Source organism: Ursus arctos, unplaced genomic scaffold (genome assembly GCF_023065955.2).
Source record: "Ursus arctos isolate Adak ecotype North America unplaced genomic scaffold, UrsArc2.0 scaffold_2, whole genome shotgun sequence".
Classification (NCBI taxonomy): domain Eukaryota; kingdom Metazoa; phylum Chordata; class Mammalia; order Carnivora; family Ursidae; genus Ursus; species Ursus arctos.
This window is the reverse complement of record NW_026622874.1, coordinates 63,704,287-63,717,649: the sequence shown is the minus strand read 5'-3', so window position 1 is coordinate 63,717,649 and position 13,363 is coordinate 63,704,287. Positions and strand designations below refer to the sequence as shown.

The window sequence follows — 13,363 nt, the reverse complement described above, 5'->3', positions numbered from 1 at the left end:
AAGTGAAAGACGAAAAGGCTCGTACTGCACGATTCCAACTATGGAGAAACTATGGAGACAGGAGAAGAGAGGAGTGGTTGCAGGGGGTGGGATGGGGAACAAAGAGGCAGAGCACCCTGAAACTACTCTAGGACAGTGAAACTGCTCTAAGACACTATAATGGTGGATACATGTCATTCACCGTTTGTCCAAACCCATAGAACGTGCACCACCAAGAGTGATCCCTAAGGTCAACCGCGGACTTTGGGAGACCACGTGTCCAGGTGAGTTTCTCAGTTGTAACGAATATGCCACGTTTGCAGATGTCGCCCGTGGAGGCTGTATGTGTGGGGGCCGGGGATACCTGGGAAATCTCTATCTTCCTCTTAATGTTGAACCCGAGACGGCTCTAACAAAATACAGTCTTAAAAGAGAAGAAGGGGCCCCTGTCCTTTTGCATCTGCTGGGGGCAGGTGCCTGGGGTGGGCAGGATGGGAAACGGGGACCAGAGGCGGGCGGTCCCTCTGCTCACCGCTTGGCTTCCTCCAGCCGACACAGGTACTGATAGGCAACATTCTGCCGCCTCTGCTCATCCATTTCCTCAGCTGTGAGGCGTTCGCCTGAGGAGTGAAGGGGGACAAGGCCGAGGAGGAGTGTTAGACAAAGGGCCATAGCACCAAAGCTGCTTCTCAACAGACTTTCTTGGGTGACTCTGCCCAGAGACCTGAAGCACCTCTCACAGTCCACCCCCCTCTTCTTGACACCTCTGGCTCCAACCTTCGGCCCCCATACCGTAAAGTTGCCCTGGTTGGCACCCCTTAACAGGGGGCTCCCCTGTGTCAGAGGTGCTCCCTCCTCTTCCCCTCCAGCCATCTCCTGACCCCTCCTTCCCATCTATTTCAAGCCCTTCCCTCAGGGCTCCCAGCACGGATGTCCAGACTCCTCCACAGCTGGGAACGTAGCCCCTTGTTTTACCCCTAATAGCCTCTGAGTTCTCCAAGACCTGGACCGGTGTCACCCTCCTCAGGCCCGCTCCCAGGGGCTAGGCTAAGAGGACCAACTGGGACTCATCATTCAACGACCATTCATTCGTGCGCTACCTTCTGTCTGTCAGGCCCTGGGCTAGGGCCTCCTTACTCTCACGAAACACAGATTAGTGCTAGAAAAGAAAAATGTGTAAGTGAAAAATTCCATCCTAAAGTGACAGGTGTGATTATAGCCACATATGATGCAAGCAGCAGACAAAACAAAGGGTTCCACCCATGAGTAGAATCTTAAAGAACGAGCAGGGAAAGTGGGGGAAGGTAGTTCAACAAAGGGAACCATGTGGAATAGGGCACTCACTAGGGATTAGTGGAAGGACAGAGAATCTTAAAAGATCGCAAAGATATCTTTACTCTCCTTTTTGGTATAAGTCCCCTGAGAAAGAACATAATCTCCAAGCTAAATAAAATGCAGACAATACTCTGACCCTCAAACTTGAGAGCAGGGAATGCCTTAGATGAGACAGCACATAGTCTGCTTTAGCCTCAGCCTCCCTTTCTCTTCCCGTTCTCCCGTCCGCCACCTCTGGAGTCTCCTTAGGGAAGACAATACAAAATCGGACAGGGCGAGACAAAGTTGTACACATACACACACAGGAAATAAACATAGAGGGCTTGAAGAGAGACAAGTCTTTGCCCCAACACTTAACGTTAATCCTACTCTTTACCATATGTCCTTATATTGCATATCCTGCAACATGATTTGGACGAGGGGCAGGGCTTACCGGAATTGGCAGTTAAGCAAGTTCACACACACACACACACACACACACACACACACACAACGTCCTCGTTCAGATCCGAAAGCACCAGCCAACTGTAGGAAATCCATCAGTTCCTTCAAGGGTGTGTACAAGGAACAAGCACTGGTTGCTAAGCACGGAAACTAAACCAGTAAGCAAATGACATCACCTCGGAGTTATGAACTGAGGGCTGTGTGAGATGGGCAGGGCTTTGCGTACACACACACACACACACACACACGTCTTGAAAAAAGTCAGTCCTCCTGCGCTTCTCAGGTGTGGAGCTAGCTTTCCTTCAACAGATCCGAGAACATGGACTTTGTTTTTTGAACCCCGCTGGCAAGAACGGGGAAGGGGTGGAAGAAGGAGATGCTCCCTGTCATTCAGAAGGTCAGACAGCAAGCTTTCTGCTGGGCAATCCTCCCGACCCCGGCCTCTTTCTAAAGCAGTGTCTTTGCAAGTGTGGCCCGAGGACTAGCTGCATAATTACCTGGGGCGAGGGAAGTAGCACAGCAGTGCTGGTTACAAATGCAGAGGATGGGCCCCACCCACGGGAGCTGAAGCCGCGGGCCAGGGCCGAGGAGTGTGCATTTGAAACAAGCTTCCCGGCTAATTCCCACTGGCTGCACGGTCTCAACGCGGCACCGAAAGCCAAGCTCTCGGGGCTGGGCAAGCACGCCTGCCACCTGTAACTGCTGCCTTCTTAAGGGGCCATCCAGACCACCCCCACTCGCCCAGCCCCAGAATTTGGGGACGAGGGAGAAAACTCTGGAAGCTTGAAGCGCAGCGGAGACCCGACAGGGGACTTCCTCCCCGCGGGGCGCAGGCCCACCGCCCTCCTCGGCCCCCTCTGCACTCACACAGCGCGGCGTCCGCGCCCGCTCTCCGCCGCTCCATGTTCCTCCTCCTTCCAGGTTTGAATCTCCCGCCGCCGGGCCGCCGCCCTCACCGTCGCCGCCGCCGGACAGCACTTCCGGCCCGAGCCGCGGAGGCCGCTGGGATTTGTAGTTCCAGGCGGCGCAGGCCCAGGAGCGCGGCCAGGTGCGGAGGAGGAGGCCCAGGAGGCAATAGGAGTCGCAGTCCGTTTTCTGCGCAGTGGTGGGGTGCTGCTGTTCCTCCAAGTCTCGTCGGCTGCCCTTGCCTCCATCATTTCCCCCTAGTGTTCCCACGAACCCCGCGCCGCCGCCTGTAGCGTTCTTGGCTCCCGCTAAGTGGCGGACCGGCTTGCACTGAAGGAGATGGTGCGGATGCAAAGAGAAATCAGTATAGTTAGGGGCACCTGGCCGGGTTAGTCCGCAAAGTAAAGCGTGCTACTCTTGATCTGGGGGTTTAGGCTCGAGCCCCACGTTGCGTGAAGAGATTACTGAAAAAAAAAAAAATCTTAAAAAATCAGCATAATTAAGGCCCTAAAGCCTGCTGTTCTGGAATGAGAGACACACATGAAGTCAAATATGTTAGAGGTCAGCGATATTCAGAGGGATGAGGTCACCGCTGTCATGAAGTTAAGGGCAGTGAAGGACAGGAAGACTGCCTAGTGGAGGTGACAGCTGATCTGGGTTGGAAAGGGAACAAGAATTCATCAGCCTGAAGGAGAGACATTTCAGTCCGCGGAAACAGCACGTGTGAGAGCAAGGAGGAAGGTCAGGACTGGGGCAGCTGATAGACAAACAGCTCAGTCAGGGAGAGGCAGGAAGAGAGGCTGCAGGGGCCCGGCCAGCAGGCTGAGGAGCCGGGATGCCGTCTGGGGAGCAGCCACAAGCCAAAGAACACTTCACACGTAGGTCAAGGCCAGGTCTATATGTTATAAAGGTCCTTTTGCAGCAGGGGCTTGGAACAGGGTGAGGCTAGGAACAGAGGCCGACTGAGAGCTCATGGCAGCAGCGCAGGCGAGAGACAGTAAGGTCTGAACTAGTACAAATAATTATGACACCTGTCCTAAAATTTGTTTTGCTATATTATCTAATAGGCTTCCCCCATCTGGCACTTCTTCTTTTGCCCTCCCTCCCACCCACCAATGCCCCAGTCAAGAGGCAAGGCAGCCTAGGCTCCTAGCCTCAGGGGAGAGATTTGAAGGGGTAGAAAACCAAAAATATCCAAACCTTCAGAGGAACAGAGGGGCCTCAGAGCTGAGACAAAACAGTGGGAGATGTGCGGTTTGAAGAGAGTAGGCATTCCCTGAGACCAGAAGGGGTCCCCTTTGCTCTCCACGCAGGGAAGTAGAATCTAGATTCTTGGTGATAGAGGTCCCACTCCCTGCTTGCTGGGAAGGACCTGGGCAGCCCAGGGCCCTGACAGGGAACAGTTGCATAATGAGGCCCTTATGTGCAGAAACCCCCAACCCAGCCAGAAAGGAGGAACCTGGATGAGCTACCCACACTTCTGCTTGGGACGAGGGCTGCTGGGCCTGAGAGGGTAGGTGGATTGTAAACAGATGGCTGAGGACCCGGTGGGCCTTTCCTCTCGAGTCTTAGCATCCCATACTCTCTACAACTGGGGCTCCCCCGTGGGAGAAAGGAGGGGGCAAACCCAGCTGACTCACACTGTCTCCTCCATGCCAGGGCAACAGGGGCCGGACACAGGGCCCGAGGAGATGTATTTGTCGCATACGGGCGTTAGGGACCGCACAGCAACGACAGGTGCACAGTGTGAATGGTCCGCTGGAGCCACATTTAGCATCATCTTGTTCGATCTTCATAATACGGATACGGGAACTGAGGCTCAGAAATGTCACACAGCTAAAAACCAGTGAAGCCAAGACACAAAGTCCGTGCCACTCCAGGCTTGAGTTCCCACAGCTGTGCCACCTCCAAGGCCGTGGCTATGACACCGCACGGGGGAGAGGGCTCAGAGGTCAAACCAGTAGGACCGAGCATGGGAGCAGTGGGGGTCATGGATACCTCCCGCAGTTCCAGCTGACAGACTGGGTTGGTGGTGGACCAGTGAACACCGGGAACAGGGAGTGGGTAGATAGGGGGGAACGGGAACTTTGCTCGGACTAGCCAAGTCTAGAATCTACATTTAGAATAGAAATTACTGGCTTATCTGTGGTGGGAAAATCAGAGGAGTGGATGGAACATTCATGGAAATGTCTATAAAGCAAGAAGAGAGCAAAGGGCAGAGGGGTGGGGACTGTTTGCATTCAAGGGGTATACAGAGGGCCCAGCAAGGAGACGGGGAAGAGATGGAGCCAGGACACAGTGGATCCTGGAAGTCAAGTAGGGGGACAGTTGCAAGGATATGTCACCTAAAGTGGGAATCGAACAAGCTGGTGATTCAGAAACGATCCCTAGGTCACTGAGAGGTCAGTGGAACCTTGCCAGCATAGTTTCAGTCCCCGCCCCCTCCCCAAACCTCTCCCCTTAAGGGAAGCCGGCTGAGCTGCCTGTGCAGCCCTGGCCAGGCCCTGGTGGTGTCCTGGAGGCCAGGCCGTGGGCAGGCACAGTGGCCGCCAAGAAAGCCCGCCATGGGTATGGGCCCAGTGTGTGGCACCCAGCGCTATGCGGGCCCACGGCAGGCACTCGGCAAAGGCTGCCCAGTGCAGGGGGCCCAGCGACTTCCTTGTAATTTTGTTTCTGGCAAAGGCCTCTTTACTTAAAAGAGACCTCTCTGCCAGCAAATGAGGACATCTGCTTTCGGCTGCACGCCACCTGCGTGAGTTCACGCCATAGGTGCCCGGCGTCCTGGGGCCTGCCGTCCTCTCATTAGCAGAACGTGGAGGCTGCAGATCGGCGGAGCTGGGAAAGGGATTTGGGGGCAGAGAGACTCCTCTGATCTCCAGGCCCTTCCTGACGTCAACCTTTAACCCCATTCCCAAATGTGGAATGTACCACACAGAAGCACAGAGCGTAGGTGTGTGCGTGTGCGTGTGTGTGCGTGTGTGTGTGTGTGTGTGTGTGTGTGTGAAAGCGTTCAGTTCTAGGACAGCCCAGGCCTCATTAAAACTTGCAGTCACAGTGCAGTGGAAGGAACCCTAGGCTAATTAGCCCAGAATCAGAAAACCCCGGGTCTGATCCCAGCTACACGCACTCTGTGACCTCAGGAAGGTCCCACCTGCTTCCTGAGCCTGGTCCCCTCCTCTGTAGAATAAGAGTATGGGACAGAAGACCCCTGAGGTTCTAACTAGTAACAAGCCATCTTGCTTGATTCCTTGCTTGCAGTGAAGGACTGGGGGGAGGTGTGCAGGGGTGGGGGGTGAGTGGGGGGCAGGAAGGGCAAGGGAATGCAGGTAGTGTGCCCGCCCACTCTCAGTGATGCCACACTAAGATAGGGCATCTGAGGTGTCCATCAAAAATCTCCTAGGAGTAGAGGGTGGTACCTGGTCCTCTGGTAACCCCGGGGCTCTGAGCTCAGAGCTTGGCGAGGTAACCCAAGCCAGAGGGACCATTCTAGAAAGCCAGGTGCGGAGAAGATGGAGGGAGGTAAGGTATCCTGTGGCTAGGGCCCCAAGGCCTGGGGTGGGTAGCCAGGAATGCCCCAGGGATGAGGGCCTGGAAAGCAAGATTCCTAGGTATTCTTAGTTGCAGGGGGAATTTCTTTAAAAAGAGAATCACCTCTGACTGTCTCTCCTATAAAAGAGGCGGAAGGACAGAGGGAAGGGGAGGGGCTGAGAGCCCAGGCCTGAGGCTTTGCCACCCCTTCCCGGCTCCTGGGAGGAGAGCTCGGGAGAAAGCTTTGCCTTTCCAGGGGAGAGGATCCTAATGGGGAAAAGCACATTTGAGACCAGAGCAGGTTGCTGGGGGACCAGAACCAGCCAGCCATGGAGAAGGAGGTCCCCTGAGATAGGGCGTGGGCAGCGAATGGGGAGACAGCACCCTCTTTCCTGAAAGCTGACTCCTTGCCAATTCGAGAGCCTGTCCAGCTCTGTGTCCCTAGTGTCCTGTGGCTCCTGGTACGCAGCAGGCTGGCACCCAGCGTCTGCTGAGCTGACTTGATCGACACCTTGGGATCGGGCAGCGGGAGCACCCATCCTTGTGAGTGTATGGGCGTCCGTGGAGGAACAGCGTGAAGGGGTGATGGGGAGAGGCCCTGCATGTGCTCTGTTTGTCTGTCTGTTCATTTACTCCTTCATGTGGGATTTTGGACTCCAGTAACATAGATGTAACGTGCCTTCCGCCAGCCAAGCCGCTTCCAAGTGCACGGCTCAGTGCCGCACGGTACACTTGCGTCATCCGGGTCCCTCTCGTTCGATGAACATTTATGGAGGACCTACTATGTGCCAGCCCCTTCACGCTGCTCCAAATCTAGTAGGAGAGATAGACAAAAAGTCAGCAACTTCAGCCCGGCGTGGTCAATGCTGTGAAAGACACGGGCATAGGTGCCCTGGGAGTCCAGAAGGACCCAGACGGTGGAGGGAGGAGGCTTTCTGGAGGGCAATGTTACTTGAACTGGGGCCTGAAAGACTAAGAACGAGTTGGGACGTTGGAGTAAGGGTTGATATGGCCCCAGGAGGACCGATGAAGCAAAGTAAGGTGGCAGAGAGAAGTCCTTGAAACTCTGAGGTCACAGCAGGGCAGGGGTGGGGCTGAATCACCCCTGAGGGATCCTGCTTTGGAGGAAGCCAAGGGTGACATACTGACCGCTCTGCTCCCCATTGTCAGCACTATGTCTTTCTCCAACCCTGAGGATGCCCCCCAAGAGCTGGAGCCTGAGCCCTCAACCTCCAAGAAGAAGAAGAAGCGGCCACGGCAAGAGCCTGGCATCCAAGCCCTCACCAGGGCTGGCCACAGAGCCCTACTGGCTGGCCGGAACCACGAAGCCTTGACCAGCTTCCAAAGGGCCTTCATCCTGGCCTCTGAGGCCCCACAAACTAGGGGTACCCCTGTTCTCCAGGCCTGTGCCTTCAACCTGGGGGCCGCCTATGTGGAGACTGGGGACCCAGCCAGAGGCCTTGAGCTGCTCCTGAGAGCCCAGCCTGAAGAGAAGGCACAGGGCAGGTGTCATGGTGACCAGTGTTTCAATGTGGCTTTGGCCTACCAGGCCCTGGGCAACCTGCCTCAAGCTTTGGCCTGGTACCACAGGGCCCTGGGTCACTACCGGCCACTGGGTGACCAGGGGCAAGCCCAGGCAAAGATGGGAGCCTGCTACCAGGCTCTGGGACAGCCTGAGCTAGCAGCCCACTGTCTGCAGGAGGCAAGCCGGGCCTACGCCCAAGCAGGGCAGCCCCAGGCTGCAGCCCTGGCCTCGGGGGCTGCGGCAGGCTGTATGCTGAAGAGCGGGCGGCACGGGGTGGCTGAGGTGCTGCAGGTGCTGGAGGAGAGCCGGAGGCTTGCGGAGAGGAGCCCTGAGCGGGGACTGCTGGGTGAGGCCTTTGGGCAAAGGCGGCATGGGGTCTGGGGACATTCAGACCAGGTGATGCTCTGAGAGCTGGGGTGCAGGCAGAGGCTCCTCTGAGGGCCGGGGAAAGGGATGGAGGACCCTGGGAGAGTGGGACAGGGGCCGTACCCATGCAGCTTCAGCAGCATCTGACCTGGCTCCTGGTGACCCTGCCCATGCCCTCCAGGGCAGCTCTATAATGACCTCGGCCTGAGCTACTCCCAGCTCCAGCTGTTCCCGCTAGCAGCAGAGGCCTTCCTGCGGGCCCTGCCCCTGTGCCGGGGGCCAGGAGAGGATGCCACGGTGCTGAGAAACCTTGGGATGGCCCACAGTGCCCTCGGCAACTATCAGGAAGCCCGGGACTTTTACCAGAAGGCCGCTGACCTGCACGGTGGGTACCAGGGCCTGGGGAATGGGATAGGGATCAGAGGGGCTCCAGCTGGGGCACAATGCTGAAGAGTGGACAGACCTTCAGGACGGGGTATAGGGCCGGGAAGCCCAGAACCGGGGGTGAGGGCTGGGGGTGCAGGAGATGGGGTAGGCAGACAGAACAGGGGGGTGAGGGTTCAGAGGCGAGGCCTGGGGCTGGGAAGGTGGCAGTGGGCAGCAGAAAGAGCCCCTGCTAGGAGACAGGCCTCCTCCAACTGAATGGTTGTGTGACATTCAGTGAGTGGTTCCGGGTTTCTGAGCTTCAGTTTCCACACGGGTAAGAAGGGAGCTGGTGACACCTGCCTGGCCGGCCTTTGTCGCATGTCTCCAACTAGCGGGGGGCGGGGGGGATGCATTCAGGCCAAAACTCAGGCCTGTGGAGAGGCTGGCTATTGAGAGCGCCTGGAGGTGTGCTGGGGCTGAGCGCCAGGACTCCTGGGAGCCTGCCCCTGGTTGCTGGGGGACGCCTCCGCAGCCAAGGTCCCCTCTTAGGATGGGGCTGGCTCTGTTGTCAGGCTCTGTGGGGCAGCGGCGGGAGCAGGGACGGAGCTTTGGCAGCCTGGCATTCGCACTGAGCCAGCTGGGGGACCACAGAGCAGCCCGAGACAACTACCTGCACGCCCTACAGGCTGCCCGGGACACCGGTGAGGGCTTAGCAGGTGCCCTGGCAAGGGGCCAGGCCAAGGGTCCTGGGGGCTAGCGGCGAGACCTCTGGACGGGAGGGTCAGTGGTGCGGGCACCCATGAGAGGACCTCCCGGGCTCTCTTCCCCAGGGGACACGAAGGGGCAGTGGCAGGCCTGCGAGGGGCTGGGGGCTGCGGCGGCCAGACTGGGGCAGCACGACCAGGCCTTACGGTACTATAAGGAAGCGCTGGCCCGGAGTCAGGTGAGATGGGCCACCCCAGGACCAAACTCTTCCTGCTACGCCTCCAGGAAGCCTCGTCTGTTGACCAGCCTGCCTTCTGTCTTCTCCTTGCCATCCATCCACTCACCAAACATGCATCGGGCACATCGTGTGCTAGGTCCCAGGACACTGTTGTGAGGAAGAGCTCGTCTCTTCACGGTTCCGGGCAGGTGGTAGCAGGATCCTGGCAAAGGCGTGGGGATGGGGTAGAAGAGAGGGGAATACAAAGCCCCCTTCCCTCCTGCCTGTCCAGTTTCTTGCTTCCCCAATCCCCAGAGGACCGCATAGCCCAGATCTCCCCCATTCCCCCATTATCCACCCTCTCCCCAGAAGGAGCCAGACTCTGTGCGGGACCGGCTGGTGGCCAAGCTGGCAGACGCCATGAGGACCCACTTGGCCCAGGCTGGGCTTGTCCCGATGTACACCCTGGTGAGGTGACCCCTGAGACGGGGAGCTGGGGGTGGGGAGAGGTGACCCAGAGAAGGAGGTGGTAGCAAGCAGAGCTGACCCCCTAGGGATGCTGCACTGGAGCCTGCGTAGGGGACACAGATCATTCTTCCAAGGACACCGGGGCGGGGGGGGGGGGCATTCTGGCATGTCTCCCAGTGCTAGGCTGTGCCGGCTCTTTGCCTGAGTGGTAACCAGCCTAACAGTGAGCACAGGGATGCAGTCAAGGGTGGGGAGCCCTACTCAGAGGGGACAGAAACCAAGTTCTTGGCTGCAGTTCTCCAAAAGGCCACAGGGTGGGGGCAGTGCTCCAGGGAGGGTCCTCTCCCTGGCCGCCTTGTCTGGGGACTTTCTCTGTGTGTCTCCACTGCCCCCTCCCTCTCTGGCTCCCCCCAACCCTCTGTCTGCCTCCCAGCCTCTCAGCTGGTCCATGTGCCTCACACTCTGAGAGACCCTCAGGCAACCAACCTCCCACCCAGGAATTAAAATTATACTTAAATATTTATTCTATTTATTTAGTGGGGTTTATGTCTTCTCTTAAAGACCAGGACACTGTACTTATAATTTGCGAGCAAAATTAAATTAGTCTGGTCCAGGCAGAGGACTGGTGGCCATCACCTTGCTGGGACTTTGCCCCTGGAGGCGCCAGGCAGGGTGGGGTGGAGGCCAGGCTCTGGCCAGGCCTGATAGTCAGGAGCCTGATTCTAACTCGAGAGTCACTAACAGAGACCTCACCACGGATTTCCACTCTCAGATGGGTGGCACGCCCCAGTCTGACTGTAGCACGTCTGTGTCTCTGTGGGGCCATAGCGTGTGCAGAGAACATACACTCGTGGATACACCCCTAGCTGGTTTCCTTTGCTCCCCACCATTCCCAGACTTCGGCGCCAGGGAGGCCCCAGGCTCAAGGTGGGGCGGCTGGGCACCCAGCCCAGGCAGGAAGGGGTGGAGCAGAAGTGCCGTACAGGTGAGTGGAGCAGGGCTGGGGCTCCAGGGTTGGGCGCACTGAAGGTGCACAGCTGCCAGGTGGGGGGGTGGGGGTGGGGCTGGGGCCTGCAGCCACCCCAGGGAGGAGAGGGTGGCCCGGAGCCGCCGCTCTCCCCCTTGCTCCCCGCCCCTCCAGGTCTTCGGGTGGGTGGAAAGAAGAGTGCATGGAGGGCCAGGAGGAGAGAGAGGACCAGCCGCTGGCATCTTGGGCACAGAGACTGGAGTGTGAGTGGGAGCAGACTGTCCCCAATGGTGCATCTCCTCCCTGAAAATGGGAGCGCTCTCCCAGCCCCTTCCCTTCCCAGATGCCCCTGCCCCAGTCTGCCACTGAGGCTGCCCAGCCCTCTCCCCTGTCCCGTTCGCGTCTCAAGACCCTGGCCAGTTTCCCCAAACCCTTCGGCAGTCCCCTCTCCTCCTGGCTTGCGTGGCTTCGCTAGCCTCTAGAACTTTGCGTCATAGAGCACCAAGTTCTACTGAAAGCCTGCTACATGCCAGGTACCGGTGCTATCTTGCCCCAGCTGTTCACCAGCTTCTCCTGAGGCTTCAGCCTCTGGGGCCAGAGCTCCCGGCTACTTGCTTTTCCGACTGGAATCCTGTTCTGTTTGTAGTGTGTTTGCCTCCAGAAAGCAGTGAGTTGTAGTCGAACGCCCGTCCTGTACGAGTGTAGGCTTTGGTGCACCCTCTGTGTCCATGACCGGTGCACGCATCCCGGCACCCACCACCCTCGGTCTTCTCCCAAAGCTTTCTCCTTCCACCATGTGGTTCTTGGTGCAGAGAGGCCTGTGATGGATATGCCTGTCCCTCTCCATCTAGGTCCAGGACCCGGGGCCCACCTCCTGCTTGGAGGCCAAGGCTCTCTCCGAATGCAGCAGCCTGGCATTCTGGTACCCAATGGCCCCCAAGCCAATAGGTGAGTCCCTGGGGGAGAGGAGGAGGCCTGGAGAATGGATACAAGGAGTAAGAGAGGATGTGGCTTTGGATGGCTTTAACGGAACGTGATCACCACCATTCAGACTGGGGGAAGATGTGGTCCAGTGCTTGGGGGTCTAGTGCTTGGAGCCTCTCTGTCTTTGGCCTTGAGCAATCTGAACAGCGCTCACCTGGGGCGTCCCCCGTCTCCTGAACAGCCTGACTGGAGGCCTCCCAGAGACGGAAAATCCTGCTGAACGAACAGGGTCCAGGGTGGGGGCATGCGCTCAAGCCTCCCCCTCCTGCCCTGGGGCCCAGCAGCCAAGGTGAGGGCCAGGGACGGCCACAGGAACTACAGCCAGAGCAGACTGCCCTCTGTTCTCTCCCTAGCCACCCCAAGGGCAAGCCCCTCCCTGCCTCCCGCAGGTCGTCCATCTGGCCCAGGGGAACCCCCAGCAGGAACCCTCAGAGGAGACCCATGGAGTCTGGCTTCTGTGTGATCATGTGACCCCACTCCGCTGGCCCTGAATGTGGCCTCTGTGTGACCCCCCCCACCAACACACAAACGTTAGGGGTTTCTGCGACTAAGCCAGTTCCCTGTTGCTCAGTGCCCTACAGACACATAATGGAACACCACCGACAAGTGGGTCAGCTGGACAGGGCCTTTGCAGTCTGGGCACTGAGGTGTACAGTTTGCTCCTTGTTGGGAGTTTTGGACTCAATGGGCAAAAGCAAAAGGGAAAATGAACAGTGAATTTCCCCTTTTTCCTTCTGGATCCAGCCCTCATGATTGCTAAGGCCCTTGCCAGTTCTAAAAGCTGTGACATCTTGGTCAGGAGGCTTTGCAGTCATGGACTGTCTCCAGACCTCCACCTTCTCGAAGGGGAAATGGGCATCTAAACTACAGAGGACACATCTTAACCCCCTGATGGATTCTACCGCAAGTCCCAGGTTGGGGAGGCAGCCCCTCGAGCCTGTAGGATGCCGCTGCCTGCGGCCACATTTTGTAAGGGGTACTGACCACTCGGTGCACACCACATAGTGCTCTGAGCGCTTCCCGAGTGTTTTCTCCTGCAGTCCTCGCAGCAGATGACCCCCTTTCACAGACGCTGGAAACGAGTGCGTCCTCTCTGGCCACGCAACTAGTAAGTGGGGAAGCCGGGATTCGAACCCGGGCAGTGAGCACCTTCCAGAATGCCGTGCCGTTCTGCTCCCCCACTGATGCTAAGGAGTTGATTGTGTTGATACCAAATGTGCTTGTGCCGGGTGTATGTGTTCTTGTAATTCGTGATTTAATTAAATATTACATAAATTGATGAACTAAGTGTGAAAACAAGCACTGTTTGTATGAAAACAAAGTTGAATCCTTGGAAGTCTCGATTAAGGTGAGTCAATTCAAAACCATTTAAATAGATGTGAGCAAGATAATTATCACATTTTGGGGCAAAACAGTAAAAATCTAGATGGATTTTGCACTCGGACTGCTTCAAATGCGCCATTAACTGTTCCACGTCAAGGAAGCAAACTGGAAATCGCAGGTGGCCCGTGCCGAGGTCCACGAGGAAGGACGGAGAGCTCCAGTCATGGGCTCAAAGAGAGACCCTGGCCCC

The 13,363-nt window shown here is 57.4% G+C and overlaps 2 protein-coding genes across 2 annotated transcripts in view; one reads left to right on the top strand and one right to left on the bottom strand.

Moving 5' to 3' along the window:
• IQGAP3 (IQ motif containing GTPase activating protein 3) overlaps positions 1-2,703 on the bottom strand; it is a 35,352-nt gene extending 32,649 nt beyond the window's left edge. The window contains exons 1-2 of the mRNA XM_057315482.1: positions 2,626-2,703; positions 512-599 (exon numbers count right to left, since the gene is read on the bottom strand). Of these exons, the coding sequence (XP_057171465.1) occupies positions 512-599; positions 2,626-2,662 (125 nt within the window). The 5' untranslated portion in view covers positions 2,663-2,703. The remainder of the gene's footprint in view (positions 1-511; positions 600-2,625) is intronic.
• A 4,663-nt stretch (positions 2,704-7,366) lies between these two features.
• On the top strand, positions 7,367-12,261 carry TTC24 (tetratricopeptide repeat domain 24). The gene is made up of 9 exons (XM_026485049.2): positions 7,367-8,063; positions 8,265-8,468; positions 9,022-9,150; positions 9,280-9,392; positions 9,741-9,839; positions 10,736-10,824; positions 10,981-11,069; positions 11,658-11,754; positions 12,180-12,261. Exons 1-9 carry the CDS (start codon positions 7,367-7,369, stop codon positions 12,259-12,261), a joined length of 1,599 nt encoding a protein of 532 aa, XP_026340834.2.
• The last annotated feature ends 1,102 nt before the right edge of the window (positions 12,262-13,363 follow it).